Source organism: Anomaloglossus baeobatrachus, chromosome 1, assembly GCF_048569485.1.
Source record: "Anomaloglossus baeobatrachus isolate aAnoBae1 chromosome 1, aAnoBae1.hap1, whole genome shotgun sequence".
Taxonomy (NCBI): Eukaryota; Metazoa; Chordata; class Amphibia; order Anura; family Aromobatidae; genus Anomaloglossus; species Anomaloglossus baeobatrachus.
The window spans coordinates 703,674,473-703,699,909 of record NC_134353.1 but is presented as its reverse complement, the minus strand read 5'-3'; the positions used below and the strand labels follow the sequence as shown (position 1 = coordinate 703,699,909).

Here is a 25,437-nt window from a genome sequence, read left to right as displayed (position 1 = left end):
TAAAAAAATAAATAAATAAGCAAATGCATAAAAGTCGCATATACTGAAAACACACGAGATACTATGGATATAAATGTGCTAAACATATTGACACAAATAGCGCAGCAGGGACACATTCACGTCACACACTGACAATCTCGCGTGTTCTCCTATCTGCTGCAGTGATGATCTGTCTTTCCTCCAGATATGCCTTCCACAGCTCATCGTGGTTAGTAGCAGGCAAGGCCGACCCCGCCACCCCGGGCAGGGTGCACTACCACCCGGACTCTCCTGCCAAAGGGGCCCAGTGGATGAAACAGATCGTGTCCTTTGACAAATTGAAATTGACCAATAACTTACTGGATGATAATGGCCATGTGAGTGAGACACAGTAATAGCTATCTAACTTTTTATTAATGAATTTATACACTTATGTCTTTATCAGTCATCTATTCATCCATCCATCCATCCATCCATCCATCCATCCATCCATCCATCCATGTATCTGTCTTTTATGATTAATATATATATATATATATATATATATATATATATATATATACTGCTCAAAAAAAATAAGGAGAGCACTAAAATACCACTTTGTTGTTTGTGTTCCCTTTAATTTTCTGAGCAATGTATATATATATATGTATATAGATATTTATATATATTTATATATTATCTGTCTTTCTATATTATCCATATTACTAATCTATATATTTCCCTTATATAAGTTTATTTATCAATCTATATTTTCATATCTATTTATCCCTCAATCTATTATCTATCGTTCTTTTATTAATAATATATTTGTGTCTGTTATATCTCTATTATCTCTCTATATTATCTCTGTTATTTATGTATTTACCTTATATAATTTTATCTGTCAATCTATATTATCACATCTGTCTCTATCTATTAATCCTCTATGTATCTGTCTTTCATTATCAATATATCTGTGTAGTTATCTCTGTCTCTATTATATATTTCCTTCATAACATTTTATTATTCAACAATCTACATTCTCCTCTCAGCCCGTCTACCTATATTTGCCTTTCTATAAATTATCAATCTAACTCTACTTATCTTTGTTATTTATTTTTTTTTCTATTCTCTGTCTTACATTTATCTACCGTATATTATATCGATGTTTATATTGTATATATACAGATATTTGTTGGAATAGAATAGTTTCTATGTATCCCCATCACTTACTATTTTTTTTTTTTTTAATTGTATCTACTTTTCAATGATTTATCTAATTCTCTAACGATATATAAACGCCCCTTGTCTGTATCCATCAGGTCTGCCCCGGGTGTATCTCCCACCATTATTGCCCCTTGTCTGTATCCATCAGGTCTGCCCCGGGTGTATCTCCCACCATTATTGCCCCTTGTCTGTACCCATCAGGTCTGCCCCGGGTGTATCTCCCACCATTATTGCCCCTTGTCTGTACCCATCAGGTCTGCCCCGGGTGTATCTCCCACCATTATTGCCCCTTGTTTGTACCCATCAGGTCTGCCCCGGGTGTATCTCCCACCATTATTGCCCCTCCTCTGTACCCATCAGGTCTGCCCCGGGTGTATCTCCCACCATTATTGCCCCTCCTCTGTACCCATCAGGTCTGCCCCGGGTGTATCTCCCACCATTATTGCCCCTGTTTGTACCCATCAGGTCTGCCCCGGGTGTATCTCCCACCATTATTGCCCCTGTTTGTATCCATCAGGTCTGCCCCGGGTGTCTCTCCCACCATTATTGCCCCTCCTCTGTACCCATCAGGTCTGCCCTGGGTGTATCGCCCACCATTATTGCCCCTTGTCTGTACCCATGAGGTCTGCCCCGGGTGTATCTCCCACCATTATTGCCCCTTGTCTGTACCCATCAGGTCTGCCCCGGGTGTATCTCCCACCATTATTGCCCCTCCTCTGTACCCATGAGGTCTGCCCCGGGTGTATCTCCCACCATTATTGCCCCTGTTTGTACCCATCAGGTCTGCCCCGGGTGTATCTCCCACCATTATTGCCCCTTGTCTGTACCCATCAGGTCTGCCCCGGGTGTATCTCCCAGCACTATTGCCCCATGGCTGCCGCTGACACAGCGCTGTGCTCGGGTGTCCATCCCATGGACGGTGCGGCCATTATTCCACTCCGGGCTCTGCTGACTGTCCGGGCTTCCTCTCCTCAGATCATCCTGAACTCCATGCACCGGTACCAGCCGCGCTTCCATGTGGTGTACGTGGACCCCCGGAAGGACAGCGAGAAGTACGCGGAGGAGAACTTCAAGACGTTTGTGTTTGAGGAGACCCGCTTCACCGCAGTCACCGCCTACCAGAACCACCGGGTGAGTAGCCGTCACCACCGGGGCTCTGCGGCTCCGCGCCTTTATGAATGTATCGTGCTAGTTATGTCACATGCACAGAGCAGCCATGGCCGCTGGAGGCTGCGCTCCAGACACGGAGGACACGGCTTTCCATCCATGATTTCCTCCTCCAGCCGCTTCTGAAACTTGACTGTCAATTTTCCTCTAATTATGTGAAACCCAGACGGCCGCAGGCTCTGCTGTGGTGCAGTGTATGATGAGGAGGTCATATAATACTGAGGCGGCCATATAATGTGGAGGTGGCCATATAATGTGGAGGTGGCCATATAATGTGGAGGTGGCCATATAATGTGGAGGTGGCCATATAATGTGGAGGTGGCCATATAATGCTGAGGCGCCCATATAATGCTGAGGCGCCCATATAGTGCTGAGGCGCTCATATAATGTGGAGGTGGCCATATAATGTGGAGGCGGCCATATAATGCTGAGGCGGCCATATAATGTGGAGGTGGCCATATAATGTGGAGGCGGCCATATAATGCTGAGGCGGCCATATAATGTGGAGGTGGCCATATAATGCTGAGGCGCCCATATAGTGCTGAGGTACCCATATGATGCTGAGGCGGTCATATAATGCTGAGGCACCCATATAATGCTGAGGCTCTCATATAATGCTGAAGTGCCCATATAATGCTGAGGTGCCCATATAATGCTGAGGTGCCCATATAATGCTGAGGCGCCCATATTATGCTGAGGCACCCATATAGTGCTGAGGTGCCCATATAATGCTGAGGCGGCCATATAATCCTGAGGTGGCCATATAATGCTGAGGCGGCCATATAATGCTGAGGCGCCCATATAATGCTGAGGCAGCCATATAATGCTGAAGCGGCCATATAATGCTGAGGCGCCCATATAGTGCTGAGGCGTCCATATAATGCTGAGGCACCCATATAGTGCTGAGGCGCCCATATAGTGCTGAGGCGCCCATATAATGCTGAGGCGCCCATATGATGCTGAGGCGGCCATATAATGCTGAGGCACCCATATAATGCTGAGGTGCCCATATAATGCTGAGGTGCCCATATAATGCTGAGGTGCCCATATAATGCTGAGGCGCCCATATAATGCTGAGGCTCCCTTAATCCAGGATATTACACTGTGGTATAGACACTGATAATGCCCCTCCAGTCTCGCTCCGTGCAGTCACTGTCTAGTGTCCATCTGCTTCATGCCTTGCCCAGGACCTGGGGGCAGAGAGCAGCTCCGACAATAATGAACTGATGGACACAGGAGGGAAGGAAAACAAGGCTGAACCCCACAGGGACGCCATTCCCTATGTAAACCCAGAGCCGCTGCTCTCTGACTCCAGTCACCTCCCCACTGTGACATGTCAATCACTGCTGTTTGGACAAATCTGCCTCTTTGTTTTCATAGATGTGCCAGGCCTGCTGTACTTCACCAAGGAAGTGCCCATCACTGCCCTCAGCCTCAAACATACCCATGTAACTGCTGCACCAGCAGCAGGAGATTAAGGCTTTGTGCACACGCTACATTTTTGCGTGGTTTTTGAGTACAGTTTTGGTCCCCAAACTGCATGCATTTCCTTCCCCAGCAAAGTCTGAGATTTCATTTTTGCTGTCTACACGTTGCAGTTTTTTTTGGCTGCAGCTTTGTGGCGACTACTGCAGCATGTCAATTCTTTCTGTGTTTTTTCCAGCGTTTTTGAGTTAATAGATTTGATTTAAAAACGCAATGGGCAAAAGCGCAGTAAAAACACGCAGTAAAACTTGGTGAAAATGCATGCCGAGGGAGCGTTTTTTGGGACCAAAAACGTGCATCTTTGTGGTCACCACAAAGATGCAGCGTGCGCACATAGCCTATCTATACAGAAATGCAGGCATTATGGTGTCTTGTTATCATTTACAGCACCATTAATCCCAGTATGCTGTACATGTGAAAAGGGTTACATACATAGTACATAGATATTACATACATATAATATGTAACATAGATATTACATGGATATAACATACAGTGCATATTACATAAAGCTCGTACATATAACACATATTACCAACATTTATTATACATACAGTTAGGTCCAGAAATATTTGGACAGTGACACAAGTTTTGTTATTTTAGCTGTTTACAAAAACATGTTCAGAAATACAATTATATATATAATATGGGCTGAAAGTGCACACTCCCAGCTGCAATATGAGAGTTTTCACATCCAAATCGGAGAAAGGGTTTAGGAATCATAGCTCTGTAATGCATAGCCTCCTCTTTTTCAAGAGACCAAAAGTAATTGGACAAGGGACTCTAAGGGCTGCAATTAACTCTGAAGGCGTCTCCCTCGTTAACCTGTAATCAATGAAGTAGTTAAAAGGTCTGGGGTTGATTACAGGTGTGTGGTTTTGCATTTGGAAGCTGTTGCTGTGACCAGACAACATGCGGTCTAAGGAACTCTCAATTGAGGTGAAGCAGAACATCCTGAGGCTGAAAAAAAAGAAAAAATCCATCAGAGAGATAGCAGACATGCTTGGAGTAGCAAAATCAACAGTCGGGTACATTCTGAGAAAAAAGGAATTGACTGGTGAGCTTGGGAACTCAAAAAGGCCTGGGCGTCCACGGATGACAACAGTGGTGGATGATCGCCGCATACTTTCTTTGGTGAAGAAGAACCCGTTCACAACATCAACTGAAGTCCAGAACACTCTCAGTGAAGTAGGTGTATCTGTCTCTAAGTCAACAGTAAAGAGAAGACTCCATGAAAGTAAATACAAAAGGTTCACATCTAGATGAAAACCATTCATCAATTCCAAAAATAGACAGGCCAGAGTTAAATTTGCTGAAAAACACCTCATGAAGCCAGCTCAGTTCTGGAAAAGTATTCTATGGACAGATGAGACAAAGATCAACCTGTACCAGAATGATGGGAAGAAAAATGTTTGGAGAAGAAAGGGAACGGCACATGATCCAAGGCACACCACATCCTCTGTAAAACATGGTGGAGGCAACGTGATGGCATGGGCATGCATGGCTTTCAATGGCACTGGGTCACTTGTGTTTATTGATGACATAACAGCAGACAAGAGTAGCCGGATGAATTCTGAAGTGTAGCGGGATATACTTTCAGCCCAGATTCAGCCAAATGCCGCAAAGTTGATCGGACGGCGCTTCATAGTACAGATGGACAATGACCCCAAGCATACAGCCAAAGCTACCCAGGAGTTCATGAGTGCAAAAAAGTGGAACATTCTGCATTGGCCAAGTCAATCACCAGATCTTAACCCAATTGAGCATGCATTTCACTTGCTCAAATCCAGACTTAAGACGGAAAGACCCACAAACAAGCAAGACCTGAAGGCTGCAGCTGTAAAGGCCTGGCAAAGCATTAAGAAGGAGGAAACACAGCGTTTGGTGATGTCCATGGGTTCCAGACTTAAGGCAGTGATTGCCTCCAAAGGATTCGCAACAAAATATTGAAAATAAAAATATTTTGTTTGGGTTTGGTTTATTTGTCCAATTACTTTTGACCTCCTAAAATGTGGAGTGTTTGTAAAGAAATGTGTACAATTCCTACAATTTCTATCAGATATTTTTGTTCAAACCTTCAAATTAAATGTTACAATCTGCACTTGAATTCTGTTGTAGAGGTTTCATTTCAAATCCAATGTGGTGGCATGCAGAGCCCAACTCGCGAAAATTGTGTCACTGTCCAAATATTTCTGGACCTAACTGTACATCTGAGTTAATTAGAGACACACCTGTGGATGTATTTTAAAGCACACCTGAAACACACTGCTTCTCTGTATAGCATCATGGGAAAGTCAAAAGAAATCAGCCAAGATCTAAGGAAGATAATTGTGGACTTGCAAAAGTCTGGTTCATCCCTGGGGGAAATTACCAGATACCTGAAGGTGCCTCGTTCATCTGTACAAACAATTATACGCAAGTACACATTAGATGGTAATGTCTAGCTGTCATACCACTCGGAAGGAGACGGGTTCTGTGTACCAGAGATGAACATGCTTTGGTCAGACATGTGCATATCAACCCAAGAACAAAAGGAAAAGGCCTTGTAGAGATGCTGGCGGAAGCTGGTAAGATTGTGTCATTAGCCATAGTGATATGAGTACTGTATCTACATGGGCTGAAAGGCCACTCTGCCAGGAAGTTCCATTACTCCATAAAGACACATAAAAAAGCCAGATTATTGTTTGCAAATGCACACGGGAACAAAGACCTTAATTTTTGGAGACTTGTCCTGTGGTCTGACGAAACTAAAATTGAACTATTTAGCCATAAAGACCATTGTTATGTTTGGAGGAAAAAGGGAGAAGGTTTGAAGCCTAAGAACACCATCCCAACTGTGAAACACGGGGGTGGCAGCATTATGTTGTGGGGTTGTTTTGCTGCAGGAGGGACTGGTACACTTCACAAAATAGATGGCATCATGAGGAAAGAAGATTTTGTGGTAATACTGAAGCAACATCTCAATTTATAGGCGAAGCTGAAAAGGCCGGTACAAGCAAGGCGACCTACAAACATGGCTCAGTTACACCAGTTCTGTCAGGAGGAATGGGCAAATTCCTACCAACTATTGTGAGAAGCTTGTGGAAGGAGATCCAAAATGTTTGACCCAAGACATACAGTTTAAGATCAATGGTACCAAATAGTAATGAAATGTATGTCAACGTTTGACTTTGCAGAAAGTAATAAAAATACCTTAAAATATTCTCTCATTTTTCTGGTATTTGGCAATTATAAATAATTTTGATTGCTAATTGACCTAAAACAGGAAAGGTTTATTCTCATTTCATGTCTGATAGTGAGAAAAGCATGCAGATGTGTCTTTTTATATAGTGTATGTAAACTTTTGTTTTCAACTGAACATATAATATACATATAATTATTATATAGTACAGCAGCTCATGCAGTGCACTGTTATTATATAGTACAGCAGCTCATGCAGTGCACTGTCTTTATATAGTACAGCAGCTCATGCAGTGCACTGTTATTATATAGTACAGCAGCTCATGCAGTGCACTGTTATTATATAGTACAGCAGCTCATGCAGTGCACTGTTATTATATAGTACAGCAGCTCATGCAGTGCACTGTTATTATATAGTACAGCAGCTCATGCAGTGCACTGTTATTATTTAGTACAGCAGCTCATGCAGTGCACTGATATTATATAGTACAGCAGCTCATGTAGCGCACTGATATTATATAGTACAGCAGCTCATGCAGTGCACTGTTATTATATAGTACAGCAGCTCATGCAGTGCACTGTTATTATTTAGTACAGCAGCTCATGCAGTGCACTGATATTATATAGTACAGCAGCTCATGCAGTGCACTGTTGTTATATAGTACAGCAGCTCATGCAGTGCACTGTTATTATATAGTACAGCAGCTCATGCAGTGCACTGTTATTATTTAGTACAGCAGCTCATGCAGTGCACTGATATTATATAGTACAGCAGCTCATGTAGCGCACTGATATTATATAGTACAGCAGCTCATGCAGTGCACTGTTATTATATAGTACAGCAGCTCATGCAGTGCACTGTTATTATTTAGTACAGCAGCTCATGCAGTGCACTGATATTATATAGTACAGCAGCTCATGCAGTGCACTGTTATTATATAGTACAGCAGCTCATGCAGCGCACTGATATTATATAGTACAGCAGCTCATGCAGTGCACTGTTATTATATAGTACAGCAGCTCATGCAGTGCACTGTTATTATATAGTACAGAAGCTCATGCAGTGCACTGTTATTATACAGTACAGCAGCTCATGCAGTGCACTGTTATTATATAGTACAGCAGCTCATGCAGTGCACTGTTATTATACAGTACAGCAGCTCATGCAGTGCACTGTTATTATACAGTACAGCAGCTCATGCAGTGCACTGTTATTATACAGTACAGCAGCTCATGCAGTGCACTGTTATTTTATAGTACAGCAGCTCATGCAGTGCACTGTCATTATATAGTACAGCAGCTCATGCAGTGCACTGTTATTATACAGTACAGCAGCTCATGCAGTGCACTGTTATTTTATAGTACAGCAGCTCATGCAGTGCACTGTTATTTTATAGTACAGCAGCTCATGCAGTGCACTGTTATTTTATAGTACAGCAGCTCATGCAGTGCACTGTTATTTTATAGTACAGCAGCTCATGCAGTGCACTGTTATTATGCAGTACAGCAGCTCATGCAGTGCACTGTTATTATATAGTATAGCAGCTCATGCAGTGCACTGTTATTATATAGTACAGCAGCTCATGCAGTGCACTGTTATTTTATAGTACAGTAGCTCATGCAGTGCACTGTTATTATACAGTACAGCAGCTCATGCAGTGCACTGTTATTATACAGTACACAGCAGCTCATGCAGTGCACTGTTATACAGTACAGCAGCTCATGCAGTGCACTGTTATTATACAGTACAGCAGCTCATGCAGTGCACTGTTATTATACAGTACAGCAGCTCATGCAGTGCACTGTTATACAGTACAGCAGCTCATGCAGTGCACTGTTATTATACAGTACAGCAGCTCATGCAGTGCACTGTTATTTTATAGTACAGCAGCTCATGCAGTGCACTGTTATTATACAGTACAGCAGCTCATGCAGTGCACTGTTATTATACAGTACAGCAGCTCATGCAGTGCACTGTTATTTTATAGTACAGCAGCTCATGCAGTGCACTGTTATTTTATAGTACAGCAGCTCATGCAGTGCACTGTTATTTTATAGTACAGTAGCTCATGCAGTGCACTGTTATTATACAGTACAGCAGCTCATGCAGTGCACTGTTATTATACAGTACAGCAGCTCATGCAGTGCACTGTTATACAGTACAGCAGCTCATGCAGTGCACTGTTATTATACAGTACAGCAGCTCATGCAGTGCACTGTTATTTTATAGTACAGCAGCTCATGCAGTGCACTGTTATTATACAGTACAGCAGCTCATGCAGTGCACTGTTATTATACAGTACAGCAGCTCATGCAGTGCACTGTTATACAGTACAGCAGCTCATGCAGTGCACTGTTATTTTATAGTACAGCAGCTCATGCAGTGCACTGTTATTATACAGTACAGCAGCTCATGCAGTGCACTGTTATATACTACAGTAGTCTATGCAGTGCACTGTTATTATATATTACAGTAGTCCATGCAGGTTGTGTACACATTACATTTCTGCTACTCACTTTTGGCTTTGTCAGGGCTTGTTATGTAAGCTCTGAAAAACTGCATTTATATGGAAAGCCTGACCGAGCCATTCACTGTAATGACGCAGTCACTTCATGCTCCGCGTGGCCTCTGTTTTGGCCGTGTCCAACTCTTCAGGCATATACAGAAGCGCAATCTAGAATGCTTGTATGCAAAAAAGAAACACTCTGCCAGAACATAGGCCAGACGGAGCACATAGTAACTCTACCTCATTATAGTGAATGGCTGTTGGAGTTTCCATCTGAATCCAGTTTTACATCAAGTCATATAAATGTCCAGCCCAAGCTGCAAAAGAGTGGCAGAAACATAATGTGAACCCGGGCTTATGTGTTATTACAACTACAATATGTATGGCTATGTACTGCAAAATGAGCCCAATTCATTAAAATGTAACCGTCATTTTAAGTTTTATTTCATGAATCAAGAGTACAGATCAAAATAAGCAAGTTTGTAATAATCTTATCAGAGGAATCTGTTTCTTTCTCTGCCAGAGTCGATAAGTCATTATCAAAATTCTCAAATCTGGGGTAAAATCTGTATTCAGTGAGGACTTTCCTATTACTGAGATAGGAGATGGGAGATGTTACTGATGAGGTTCTCTGACTAGAGGAGGGAGTAGCTAGAGGCAGAGGGAGGAGCTATATGCAGAGGGAGGAGCTAGAGGCAGAGCTCCGCCCCCTCTTCTCTATTCAAGCTACATAGAATCTCATCAGTAACAGCTGCCATCTCCTATCTCAGTAATGGGAAAGTCTTCAATGAACACAGATTTTACCTTAGAATTGAGAATTTTGATAATGACGGATCAATTCTGGCAGAGAAAGAAGCAGATTTACCTGATAAGATAAATTACAAAGTTGCTTATTTTCATGAAACAAAAATTAAAATGACGGTTAGACTTTAACCACTTCACAACATAGGACGTACCGGTATGTCCTAAATCATGTCAGGGTAATCACCGCCGGCTGCTGCAGTGAGCCGGCTTTGGTCCCTGCACATGTTTGCTGATTTGAACAGCAGACATGTGCGGCTAACAGGTGCGGGTGGATGCGTGATCCACCTGTGCCTGTTAACCCCTTAGATCACGCTGTCAAAATATGACAGCCTGATTTAAATGGCCTTGGCGGGGAACGCATCTTCTTTCCCTTCCGCCATCGTAGGTCCCATGACACGATCACGTGGAGCTGATGGTTGCCCTAATAGCGACAGGTCATGTGATGACCAGTCGCTATCATGACGTAGTTCCTGTTAGAGCCGACAAAATGCTGGCTCTAACAGGAATGTTGCATTTCTGCTGATCAGAGCTGTGCAGCTCCGATTAACAGAAATGAACAAGCGATCAGACTACTGATTCTTAAAGTCCCACTAGCAAAATGAGAAAAAAAATAAAACAAAGTATTAAAAAATAAAAAAAATAAAAAAACCCTAACCGTTCAAATCACCCCCCCATTCACCCCATTGAAAATTAAACAATAAAAAAAATAAAAAATTACACATATTTTGTATCGCATTTAGAAACGTCTGATCTATCAAGATATAAAATCAATTAATCTGATTGGTAAATGGCGTAGCAGCAAAAATTGTAATTGCCAAAATTAAGTTTTTTTGGTCGTCGCAAATATTGCTCAAAATTTCAATAACAGGCAATCAAAATGTAGCATCTGAACAAAAATGGTGGCAATAAAAATGTTAGCTCGAGACGCAAAAAATAAGGCATCACGAGCCCCATATCCCAAAAAATGAGAATGCTATGGATCATAGAAAATGGGGCACAAAGTGCACCACTTTTTTTGGACAAACGTCAGAATTTTTTTTAACCCCTTACATAAAAGTAAACCTATACAATGTTTGGTATCTATGAATTTGAACCGTCCTGAGCCATCACACCAACATATCAGTTTTACCATATAGTGAACACGGTGAATAAAATACACCATAAATATAATCATGTAATTGCAATTTGTTTGCAATTTTTCCGCACTTGGAATTTTTTTTTTGCTGTTTTCCAGTACACTATATGGTGAAACTCATGGTTTCATTTAAAAGGACAACTCATCCCGCAAAATACAAGCCCTCATATGGCAAGATTGATGGAAAAATAAAAAAGTTACGGCTCTCGGAAGAAGGGGAGCAGAAACCAAAAAAGAAAAACGGAAAATCGCCCGGTCATGAAAGGGTTAAGCCTGGCGTTTTGTATGTCAGTCTTAATGAAGGCACCTCTGGAGTAAGATGTGCCTAAGGATGCTTTCACACAGCATTTTCTGCCATGTTCAGCGGCACTGTCAGGACATTCGTCCGAGCCTTCCTGTGTATGGGGCCGTCTGGGGAGATACAGTTGAAATCAGAAGTTTACATATAATATCTAAAAAGACACATCTGCATGTTTTTCTCACTATCTGACATGAAATCAGAATAAACCTTTCCCATTTTAGATCAATTAGGAACCAAAATTATTTATATTTGCCAAATGCCTAAATAACGAGAGAGAATGTTTTAAAGGCCGCTTTACACGCAACGATATCGCTAACGAGATATCGCTGGGGTCATGGAATTCGTGATGCACATCCGCCTCATTAGCGACGTCGTTGTGTGTGACACCGCTAACGATCAAAAATACTCACCAAATCGTTGATCGTTGACATGTCGTTCATTTCCCAAATATCGTTGCTGATTCAGGACGCAGGTTGTTCGTCGTTCCTGAGGCAGCACATATCGCTACGTGTGACACCCGGGAACGATGAACAACAGCGTTCCTGCGTCCTCCGGCAACGAGGAGGGCGTGTCGTTAATGCGACTGCTCTCCGCCCCTCTGCTTCTATTGGTGAGACGCTGTGTGTCGCCGCACAAGCCTCCCCCTTAAAGAAGAGGTTGTTTGCCGGCCACAGCAACGTTGTTAGGAGGGTGAGTACGTGTGACGCGTACCTGCAATATCGTTTGCCACGGGCAGCGATTTGCCCATGACGCACAAACGACGGTGGCGGGTGCTATCGCTAGCAATGTCGCTACGTGTAAAGCAGTCTTAAGGCATTTTTATTACTTTCTACAAAGTCAAAAGTTTACATACTTTACATTAGTATTTGGTACCATTGCCCTTCAACTGTATGTCTTGGATTAAATGTTTTGGATCTCCTTCCACAAGCTTCTCACAATAGTTGGTAGGAATTTGGGCCCATTCCTCCTGACAGAACTGGTGTAACTGAGCCATGTTTGTAGGTCACCTTGCTCGCACCTGCCTTTTTAGCGTTGTCCATAAATTTTCAGTAGGATTTTGATCAGGGTTTTGTGATGGCCACTCCAAAACATTGACTTGGTTATCCTTAAGCCACTTTGTAACCAGTTTGGCAGTATGCTTAGGGTCATTGTTCATTTGGAAGACCGATTTCTGCCAAAGCTTTAACTTCCTGGCTGATGTCTTGAGATGTTGCTTCAGTATTACCACATAATCTTCTTTTCTTATGATGCCATCTATCTTGTGAAGTGCACCAATCCAACCTACAGCAAAACAACCCCACAACATCATGCTGCCACCCTCGTGTTTCATAGTTGGGATGGTGTTCTTAGGCTTCAAAGCTTTTCTCTTTTTCCTCCAAACGTAATAATGGCTATTATGGCCAAACAATTAAATTTTAGTTTTGTCAGACCACAGGACATTTCTCTAAAAATGAAGGTCTTTGTTACTGTGTGCATTTGCAAACATTAATCTGCTGGCTTTTTATGTTTGTTTTTGAGTAATGGCTTCTTCCTGGCAGAGTGACCTTTCAGCCCCTGTTGATACAGTATTTGTTTCACTGTGGATCATAACAGAATCTTACCTCTTTTACTTTTGTTCTTGGGTTGATATGCACGTCGGACCAAAGCATGTTCATCTCTGGTATACAGAACCCATCTCCTTCCTGAGCAGTATGATGGCTGGACATTCCCATCTAATGTGTACTTGTGTATAATTGTTTGCACAGATGAATGAGGCACCTTTAGGTATCTGGAAATTGCACCTAAGGATGAACCAGATTTGTGCAAGTCCACAATTCAATCCTTCTTGAGCTGATTTCTTTTAACTTTCCCATGATGTTAGACAAAGAAGTGGTGTTTTTCAGGTGTGCATTAAAATACATCCACACGTGTGTCTCCAATGAACTCAGATGTTGCCAATAAACCTATCAGAAGCATCTAAAGACATGACATCATCACATTGGCTAACCCATATTGTTTAAAGGCATAGTACTGTTAGTGTATGTAAGCTTTTGACTTTGCAAAAAGTAATAAAAATTCTCTCTCTCATTTTTCTGGCATTTGGCAAATTTAAATAATTTTGATTCCTAATTAACCTAAAAACAGGAAAGGTTTATTCTGATTTCATGTCAGATAGTGAGAAAACCTGCAGATATGTCTTTTTAGATAGTGTATGCAAACTGCTGGTTTCAACAGCCAAAAGACTGGTTGACAATCAGCTGTCTAATGTGTATGGGGACCTTTACAAAAACTGCAGCAGGTTATGAAGTGCATCATGCGTTATTATAACTACAGGCTGTGTAGTGTATAATGTGTTGTTATAACTACAGGCTGTGTAGTGCATTATGTGTTATAACTACAGGCTGTGTAGTGCATTATGTGTTATTATGACTACAGTCTGTGTACTACATTATGTGTTATAAATTCAGGCTGTGTAGTGCATTATGTGTTATTATGACTACAGTCTGTGTAGTACATTATGTGTTATAACTACAGGCTGTGTAGTGCATTATGTGTTATAACTACAGGCTGTGTACTGCATTATGTGTTATTATGACTACAGTCTGTGTACTACATTATGTGTTATAAATTCAGGCTGTGTAGTGCATTATGTGTTATTATGACTACAGTCTGTGTAGTACATTATGTGTTATAACTACAGGCTGTGTACTGCATTATGTGTTATAACTACAGGCTGTGTACTGCATTATGTGTTATTATGACTACAGTCTGTGTAGTACATTATGTGTTATAACTACAGGCTGTGTAGTGCATTATGTGTTATAACTACAGGCTGTGTAGTGCATTATGTGTTATTATGACTACAGTCTGTGTAGTGCATTATGTGTTATAACTACAGGCTGTGTAGTGCATTATGTGTTATAACTACAGGCTGTGTAGTGCATTATGTGTTATTATAACTTCAGGCTGTGTAGTACATTATGTGTTATGACTACAGTCTGTGTAGTACATTATGTGTTATTATAACTACAAGCTGTGTAGTACATTGTGTTATAACTACAGGCTGTGTAGTGCATTATGTGTTATTATAACTATAGGCTGTGTAGTGCATTATGTGTTATTACAATTACAGGCTGTGCAGTGCATTATCTGCTATTATTAGTGATGGGCAAACCCGCAGATATCTGGGATCGGCGGGTCCAACTTGATTTAAAAAAAACAAACAACATGGCTCGTGTTCAGAATTAATCCCAGATATCTGCCCAGACACTGATCTACATATAAGTCTATGGAGACCTGAATCATGCGCTTTAAAATGGTGGTAGAAATGGCTTTGGAAATTAGAGCAGGCGCATTATACTTACCGAGTCTCCCGTGTGGCTTTAACACTACTTCCGAAGCCGCTTATTACCCTCATACATATTCACAGCTTCCCCCACCCACTGGCAGTCCCGGCATCTGTGATTGGTTGCAGTCAGACCACGCCCCCGCCCTGTGTAATAAAGTGTCTGACTATTTGGAATCGCACATGCTGTCTGCATATATACAGTGGTGTAAAAATAAATAAAAAAATTGCCATAGGGTCTCCCTATATTGTGATACCTAGCACAGAAAAAGCATATAGCTACAGGCTGCAGCCCCCAGCCGTGTGCTTATCTTGGCTGTAAATCAAAATATGAGGGCCCGCATGCAGCTTTTTATTTTAAAAAAATATTTAAATAATTTGAAAAACAGGCGTGTGGTCCTCCTTAATCTTGATATCAAGTTATGATAATGCAGACAGCTGGGAGCTGGTATTCTCAAGCTTAGGAAGCCCATGGTTATTGCCTCACCTCCCAGCTTAAAAATAGCACCCTGCAGCCACCCAGAATCCCAGCACTTTACCTGGCTCGTCCTGATTGTCCTGGCATGGTGGTAATCCAGGTAGTATAAGGGGTTGATGACAGCTCATAGATCACAGCTGCCACTAAGGCCCGTTTCGCATGTCAGTGAAAAACAGTGACGTTTTTCACTGGCGTGTAAAACACGCACATGTCCCTGCGTGTGCCGTGATTCACGGCACACGTGGGTTGTCTAAGTGCAATCCGGGCTCCGTTCTTCGTTGCCCGTGATTGCACTTAGAAATCAACTCACCTGCGCCCGCTCCCGCTGTCCGTGGTGCTGAATCCTCCCGCGATGCAGCATCCGGCCGGCGGTGACCCCTGCAGCAGCTGCTTCCGGGTCGGCTGTGTCGTGCATCATTAAGATGCGCGACAGTAATCAGCCGGCTTAGAAGCAGCAGGGAGGACGGGCTGCAGAGAGCGCGGCTGAAGCTGGGTGAGTTAAAATGTTTATTATTTTAAATGCACGTTTTTTTCTGGCACGTGTTTCACGGACCACACCACTGCGTGGTCCGTGGAACATCAGTGATGCCAGAAAAAAATGGACATGTCTCCGTGCAGCAATCACGCACACGCGGGTACGCCGCACGGAGACACGTGCAGTGAAAAATCACTGACGTGTGAGCAGACCCATTCATTATAATGGGTCTGCGTATGTCAGTGATTCTGGTACGTTTAAAAAAAAGCACAAACGTACCAGAATCACTGACGTGTGAAAGGGGCCTAAGCCTTAGCTTAGTACTGGGAGGCATCTATGAGACCCCCCATTGCTACTATGTCAGTGAAACGAAATAATCACAAACCGAAAAAATCCTTTATTTGAAATAAAATACAAAAAACCCCACTCTTTCACCCTTTTAATAATCCCAAATACCTAGTTCCAACGTAATCCACACGAGGTCCCACGACGATTCCAACACTGCTACATACATACTGAAATCACAGCGCACGGGCAGCACAGAACATGTCCGCACACTGTGGGCTTCAGGCAGAGACTGACTTAGCCGCAGCTGTGAGCGGTGACATCACTCAGTTTATCTGCGGTCATAACTGGAGGTTCCCACAGTACCCCACCTGTGATACCAGGTAAACTTACCTCAGGTGATCTCATTAAACTCAGGGACCTCACCTCTATTTATTGTATCTCCTTGTAGAAAACCGCATTTTTTTTTTACCAGAGATGCAGATTTGGTGCTTAAATTTATACACAATATTCCTGCACCAAATCTGCATCTTCCAGTAAAAAACGCATCAAAACATGATGTGCCAGAAGATGAAAATTTGGTGCAGGAATATGGTGTAAATTTCAGCACCAAATCTGCATCTCTTGGCAAAAAGAATGGTTTTGACACCATTTCAGTACCGTTTTCTTCCAGGAGATGCAAATTTGCTGCAGCAATCTGGTGCAGACATTTCAGTACCAAATTTGCATCTCCTGGTAGAAAACTGCACCAAAATGGTGTCAAAACCATATTTGTGTGTTATTTTGCCAAGGGAGGCAGATTTGGTGCTGAAACTTATCTGCTGCACGACACATGACGTACTGGGTACATCATGGATCGTGTGAGGTTAATCTCCACCGCCTGCCGTGGGCAGTCCGTGGTGATCCGCGCACATGTCAGCTGATTTCAACAGCTGACATGTGTGCCTGCCAGGCATGAATGTAATTGTGTTCCACCCGCACCTATTAATCCCTTACATCTCGCTGTCAAAATCTGACAGCATGATGTAACAGCGCACCGCCGTAAGCATAACTTACCCAGCCCCATCGGAAGTCACGTGACGTGATCACGTGACTTCCGGTGGTTGCCATGGTAGCACAGGGTCATGTGATGACTCCTGTAGCTATCATGAGTCACTTTCACTGCTGGCAGAGGGCAGTGTGTGAGAGTAAGGCTGGAGTCACACTTGCAAGTGTAAAATCGGACCGATTCTCATGCTAAAAAGTAGCATGAGCTCTATCCAGTGTTGATCCGTGTGCAATGCAACTGCAATGCGATTCTGTGATTTTTCTGATGATTGTAGTCCATGTGCAATCCGTGTGTGATCGGAATGTGATCTGTTTTTATTCTCAGCAACTATGTCATCTGCCATTCAGCTCTGCTACATGGCCCCTGACAGCAGACACAGACAGAGCCACAGGATTAGAATGAAGTCGAATGAACTTCACCCGACTTAATTGTCATCCCGCGGCTCTGTCTGTGTGTCATGGCCTGATTTTCGGTCACCGGTGAAATTACTTTTTTTGGTCGCCGCAAATTTTGCGCAAAATGCAATAACAGGCAATCAAAACATAGCATCTGCACAAAAATGGTACCATTAAAAACGTCAGCTCGAGACGCAAAAAATAAGCCGTTACTGAGAACCAGATCCCGAAGAATGCTTCGGGTTTTGGAAAATGGCACAAAAAATGCGCCACTTTTTTTGGACAAACTTGTGAATTTTTTTAACCTCTTAGATAAAAGTAAACCTATACATGTTTGGTGTCTACAAACTCGTACCAACTTAGGCATCACACATCAGTTTTATCATATAGTGAACACGGTGAATAAAATATCCCAAAAACTATTGCGCGATCGCACTTTTTTGCAGTTTTTCCGCACTTGAATTTTTTTCTGTTTTCCAGTCCAATATATGGTAAAACTTAATAAGCCCTCATATGGCAAGATAGATGGAAAAATAAAAAAGTTATGACTCTCTTTTTTTTTTCTAATTATCCAGATAGCTGGATTCAGATAATTACCCAGCGTTCCCTGTGGAGTCCGGGCCCAGGGTTAGCACACGCATACTATGTATTCCGCGTGGATCTGGACTTTTACAGTGTTTACAGTGGACTTTATGTGTTATTATGACAATAGCAGTGCATAGTGCACTATGAGTTAAAGCTTCAGTTGGCTATTAAGTGCAGTGCTAGATGTTATTTGCCATGCATACTGTTTGTTGGTGCTGGACATGCAGATCAGTTTGTTTCTACAGCAGGCAAGATTAGTTTAGCAGACCATACAGACCATATTAGTACACAAAGCCAAACATGTTACTATATCAGACCTTGCAGAGCTTTGTTATTATAATTACTATATCAGACCTCGCAGTGCTGGCAGTGTTGTGTTATTAATACAGTGGGTACAGAAAGTATTCAGACCCCTTTAAATTTTTCACTCTTTGTTTCATTGCAGCCATTTGGTAAATTCAAAAAAGTTCATTTTTTTCTCATTAATGTACACTCTGCACCCCATCTTGACAGAAAAAAACAGAAATATAGAAATTTTTGCAAATTTATTAAACAAGAAAAACTGAAATATCACGTGGTCATAAGTATTCAGACCCTTTGCTCAGACACTCATATTTAAGTCACATGCTGTTCATTTCCTTATGATCTTCATTGGAGTCCAACTGTGTTTAATTAAACTGATAGGACTTGCTTTGGAAAGGCACACACCTGCTATATAAGACCTCAGAGGTCATAGTGCATGCCAGACCAAATGAGAATCATGAGGCCAAAGGAACTGCCCAAGGAGCTGAGAAACATAATTATGGCAAGGCACAGATCTGGCCAAGGTTATAAAAGAATTTCTGCAGTACTCAAGGTTCCTAAGAGCACAGTGGCCTTCATAATCCTTAGATGGAAGAAGTTTGGGACCACCAGAACTCTTCCTAGACCTGGCCGTCCAGCCAAACTGAGCAATCGTGGGAGAAGAGCCTTGGTGAGAGAGGTAAAGAAGAACCCAAGATCACTGTGGTTGAGCTCCAGAGATGTAGTAGGGAGATGGGAGAAAGTTCCACAAAGTCAACTATCACTGCTGCCCTCCACCAGTCGGGCCTTTATGGCAGAATGGCTCGATGGAAGCCTCTCCTCAGTGCAAGACATATGAAAGCCCGCATAGAGTTTAAGTACAGAGCTATCCTGGAAGAAAACCTATTCCAGAGTGCTCTGGACCTCAGACTTGGCCTTAGGTTCACCTTACAACAAAACAATGACCCTAAGTACACAGCTGAAATAACAAAGGAGTGGCTTCACAACAACTCTGTGACCATTCTTGAGTGGCCCAGCCGGAACCCTGACCTAAACCCAATTGAGCATCTCTGGAGAGACCTTAAAATGGCTGTCTACCAACGTTCACCATCCAACCTGACGGAACTGGAGAGGATCTACAAGGAAGAATGGCAGAGGATCCCCAAATCCAGGTGTGAAAAACTTGTTGCATTATTCCCAAGAAGACTCATGGCTGTACTAGCTCAAAAGAGTGCTTCTACTCAATACTGAGCAAAGGGTCTGAATACTTATGACCATGTGATATTTCAGTTTTTCTTGTTTAATAGATTTGCAAAAATTTCTACATTTATGTTTTTTATTTGTGTCAAGATGGGGTGCAGAGTGTACATTAATGAGGAAAAAATTTAACTTTTTTGAATTTACCAAATGGTTGCAATAAAGCAAAGAGGGAAAAATTTAAAGGGGTCTGAATACTTTCCTAACCCACTGTAATTACTACTATATCAGGCCTTGCAGTGCTGTGCTATTATAATTACTATATCAGACCTGCATTTTGATACAGGTAAAATATATCTTTGTACCGTGTTAGCCAGTAGAGATAAAAAAAAAAATTGTTTAACCCCTTCACGACCTTGGACGGATCTATCCGTCCAGGATCGTGTCCCGTTAAGCCCCGCCCCCTGCCGCGGGCAGGCGGCGTGGATCGGCACACATATCAGCTGTTTTCAACAGCTGACATGTGTGCCTGCTAGCCACGGGTGGAATCGCTTCCACCCGCGGCCATTAACCCCTTAAATCTTGCTGCCAAAGTCTGGCAGCAAGATTTAAATGCGCGTGGCCATGTTTGTTACTTACCGCCGCCCCCACCGGAAGTCACGTGTGTTATCACGTGACTATCGGTGGTTGCCATCGTAGCACAGGGTCATGTGATGACGCCTGCTGCTATGATGTTTCACTTTCATTTTCCCTCGGCCGAGAGCAGAGGGAAGACCAAAGTGACTGAATCTGCTGATTACAGCTGTATTGCTGTGATCATCAGATAGCGATCAGCGATCGGATTGCTGATTGCTATAGCCCCCTAGGGGGACTAGTAAAATAAAAAAAAAAAGTAAAAAAAAAAGTTTAAAAAAAAAAAAAAACAAACCTAAAAGTTCAAATCACCCCCCTTTCCCCCCATTGAAAATTAAAGGGTTAAAAAATAAATAAATATACACATATTTGGTATCGCCGCGTTCAGAAATGCCCGATCTATCAAAATATAAAATCAATTAATCTGATTGGTAAACGGCGTAGTGGCAAAAAAATTCCAAACGCCAAAATTGCGTTTTTTGGTCGCCGCAAGTTTTACGCAAAATGCAATAACAGACGATCAAAACGTAGCATCTGCGCAAAAATGGTACCATTATAAACGTCAGCTAGAGACGCAAAAAATAAGCCATCACTGAGCCTCAGATCACAAAAAATAAGAACGCTACGTGTTTCGGAAAATGGCGCAAAACGTGCGCCACTTTTATTGGACAAACTTGTGAATTTTTTTTAACCCCTTAGATACAAGTAAACCTATACATGTTTGGTGTCTACAAACTCGCACCGACCTGAGGCATCACATAGATACATCAGTTTGATCATATAGTGAACACTGTGAATAAAACATCCCAAAAACTATTGTGTGATCACACTTTTTTTGCAGTTTTTCCACACTTGGAATTTTTTTGCTGTTTTCCAGTACAATATATGGTAAAACCTATGGTTTCATTTAAAAGTACAACTCGTCCCGCAAAAAACAAGCCCTCATATGGCAAGATTGATGGAATAATAAAAAAGTTACGGCTCTCGGAAGAAAAGGAGCAAAAAACAAAAACGCAAAAACGGAAAGTGCCCGGGGGCTGAAGGGGTTAAAAGAACTGAGAGTCCTCAGTGGTTGATACTTGATGAAGAGACCTGCATAGTCTTGAAAACTTGCAATTATTACCATCTTTTCAGTTAGCCATTAAAAGGTATCAACCTCAGAAGACTCTCAGTTCTTTTAAAGGAGTTGTCCGACATTAGCTTAACAAAAATTTTTGAGTTTATCTGTGCTGTATTGTCATATAAATCACACCTACATTGTTATTTTCTGTTTTCTAACTTTTGTTCCTCTTGAATTATACCTTTATTCTCTGCAGCTTCTTGTTTACATTCAGATCCAGCAAACATGACCACTTCCTGTGCAAAACCTCAGTCAGAGCTGTCACCGCCCAGCCTCAGTGTCCAGCCCCACCCCAGTGTCCAGCCTCGCCCCCTGCCCGCCCCCTGCACACACAGTCCCTGTCAGTATATTCTTCCCCAGCACCTGACCTGGTATCACTACAGCATTGCAAATAACAGCCTCACATCGGGGTCTGCACCGTACACATGGCTCTGCACACGCATGGCTCTGCACCGTACACATGGCTCTGCACCGTACACATGGCTCTGCACCGTACACATGGCTCTGCACACGCATGGCTCTGCACCGTACACATGGCTCTGCACCGTACACATGGCTCTGCACCGTACACATGGCTCTGCACACGCATGGCTCTGCACCGTACACATGGCTCTGCACCGTACACATGGCTCTGCACCGTACACATGGCTCTGCACCGTACACACATGGCTCTGCACCGTACACATGGCTCTGCACCGTACACATGGCTCTGCACCGTACACATGGCTCTGCACCGTACACACATGGCTCTGCACCGTACACATGGCTCTGCACCGTACACATGGCTCTGCACCGTACACATGGCTCTGCACCGTACACATGGCTCTGCACCGTACACACATGGCTCTGCACCGTACACATGGCTCTGCACCGTACACACATGGCTCTGCACCGTACACATGGCTCTGCACCGTACACATGGCTCTGCACATGCATGGCTCTGCACCGTACACATGGCTCTGCACCGTACACATGGCTCTGCACCGTACACATGGCTCTGCACCGTACACACATGGCTCTGCACCGTACACATGGCTCTGCACCCTACACATGGCTCTGCACATGCATGGCTCTGCACCATACACATGGCTCTGCACCGTACACACATGGCTCTGCACCGTACACATGGCTCTGCACACGCATGGCTCTGCACTGTACACGCACACACATGGCTCTGCACACTCACACACATGGCTCTGCAACCCCCCATCCCCATCGGGAACACATGTGGAGTACATACTCACCCGTCCTCGGTCCCCGCCGCTCCTGCACGTTCGTCCGCTGTCTGTGCTCTCTTCAGCACAGTAGTGACGTCACCGCTGTGCTGCAGAGCGCACAGACAGCGGGAGGGACAGTGACTTCTCATCAGCACATTCAAATGTACCGGCATCGGTGATCTGTGATGCCGGTACATTTGAATGTGCGATCCTGGGCAGGGGGCCCGGTGCTGGAGCTGACACTACGGCAGCTGCCGCCAGGCCCCGCCCCCAAATCACGGACCCCACAGCAGTGCAGGGGGAGGTTACTGGAGGTGCAGGGGAATGTGTGGGAGGGTGCAGGGAAGGGGGGCGGTGACTCCTCGCACTGTAGTCGCCCAGCAGGGAGGTGACATGCTGCTCCACATTTGCATGTCAACATGGCCCTGCCCATGTAGACGTGCAAAGACCGGAAGCAGCAAAATCGCGGCAGGAGCGGTCACATGACCGCTCTGAGCCGGGGGAGAGGGGGCTGACAGCGGGGCAGGTAAGTGGTCTCTATCTACTTACCTGCCCCAATGTAGCCCAATAGGGAAATAAAAAAAAAAAGTCAAAGAAGCCGGATAACCCCTTTAAACATTTTTTTTTATATCAGACCTTGCAGTGCTATGTTATTATATTTATTAGTCCACACTCTACTGGGTTGTTATATTTACTATATTAGATGATGCAGTACTGTGTTGTTATAATTACTATATCAGGTCATGAAGTGCTGTGTTTTTTTTTTTTTTATAATTACGATATCAAGCCATGCAGTGCTGTGTTATCATAATTACTATATCAGACCTTTTAGTGCAATATATAATTACTATATCAGGCCATACAGTGCAATGTGTTATAATTATTATATCAGGCCATGCAGTGCTGTGTTGTTATAATTACTATATTAGTCATGAAGTACTGTTTTCGTTTTTTTATAGTTACTATATCAGGTCTTGCAGTGCTGTGTTATTATAATTATCATATGTGGACATGCAGTGCTGTGTGTGTTATTACTATATCAGGCCATACAATGCTGTGTTGTTATAATTACTACCCGCGTGTCCCTGAAAATAAGACAGGTTTTTATTTTTTGCTACAAAAGCTGCGGTAGGGCTTATTTTTAGTAGATGACTTTATTTTCCCATTACCAACAATTCACATTTCTTCTTAAACAAAAAAAAAAATTTTGTGTTAATCCTATTACTGGTTCAGATGCACATTTTCTTATCTGATCCGCTTTCCTCATGGTGCAGAACCAGTCTGATGGATATTGTTGCGTCCGGGTGGTGGAAACACTGGACCGTACACCGGATTCCCCTGGTGAGGCAGCCAGGCAGGTCACCCCGCCAGAGGGCCTTGATGCACGGCAGCCGAAGCACTACTGGTAGCAAGACAGTCCGTATAGAGAGCTGGAAAGTAGATGTCCCTGGGAACACAGAGTTCTAGACGGTAGTCCGGGTGACGAGGCTCAGGGTCAGAGGCCGGGTTGTAAGGTCAGGCGGAATCCGGAACCAGCTGAGCGAGATAGCAGGTCACCAAACGGAGCCAGGGACCGAAGACTGGTGGAACTGAAGAGGTGGTGGAACAACAGCCGACAGTCACCGACAGAAGTACTGGAGCAGACGTGGTCAGGACCGGCTGGCGTGACAGGACAGGCTCTGCGAGACAGACAGGGGTTAATACTGGACAAAGCAATACGGGGACCTAACTCCAACGTGGAGTATGATCTTCCCTAGTGTCCTGCCACCCTGAATGGCGCAGATTCCGAGGGCCGATGCACTCTCCCCATGGCAACAGTGTGAACTTTTCCTCCTTCTCACCGGAGCAATTGTGAGACACGTGTTCTCTTTTCCTCTCCTGCTGGAGAACTCTCTAACTGTTTTGTTGGTTCCTGACTCCCCCTGCTTGGCTGCTCATCCCCCCTCCCAGGTAATAAGCTAGTGGGACTGGATGAGGGCATCCTGTAAATGCCACACTGTAGGCAACCACTTTATTACCCGACCCTAGCCCAGTCCCCATTGGGAACAGGGCAACCTGTTGTGTATTTGAGTGTGTAAGTGGTGAAATCGAGACTGACCTCCTCAGGATCCAAGTTTATCATTACACCCAAATTTGGGTGCAATACTCTGTGGCGACTGAAACCTCAGGGGCGCCACATTAACACATTAGAAACTTCTGACTGTTACGAAACCAGACAGATACATTTTACAGTTTATTTAGTGTAGAGTTAAAATAAGTAAATACAGTGGTGAAAAAAGTATTTAGTCAGCCACCCTATGTGCAAGTTCTCCCACTTATAAAGATGAGAGAGGCCTGTTATTGACATCATAAGTAGACCACAACTATGAGAGACAAAATGAGAAAACAAATCCAGAAAATCACCTTGTCTGACTTGGTAAGATTTTTTTTGCAAATTATGGTGGAAAATAAGTAATTAGTCAATAACAAAAGTTCATCTCAATATTTTGTTATATATCCTTTGTTGGCAATGACAGAGGTCAAATGTTTTCTGTTAGTTTTCATAAGGTTGGCACACACTGTTGGTGGTATGTTGGCCCATTCCTCCATGCAGATCTATAGAGCAGTGATGTTTTGGGCCTGTCGCTGGG

The 25,437-nt window shown here is 43.2% G+C and overlaps 1 protein-coding gene across 2 annotated transcripts in view; it reads left to right on the top strand.

Annotated features, from left to right (window-relative positions):
* Positions 1–25,437, top strand: part of TBX1 (T-box transcription factor 1) — a 71,225-nt gene that overhangs the window by 14,785 nt on the left and 31,003 nt on the right. For both annotated transcript variants that reach the window (XM_075341772.1, XM_075341771.1), the window contains exons 5-6: positions 185–356; positions 2,164–2,319. In XM_075341772.1, the coding sequence (XP_075197887.1) occupies positions 185–356; positions 2,164–2,319 (328 nt within the window). The remainder of the gene's footprint in view (positions 1–184; positions 357–2,163; positions 2,320–25,437) is intronic.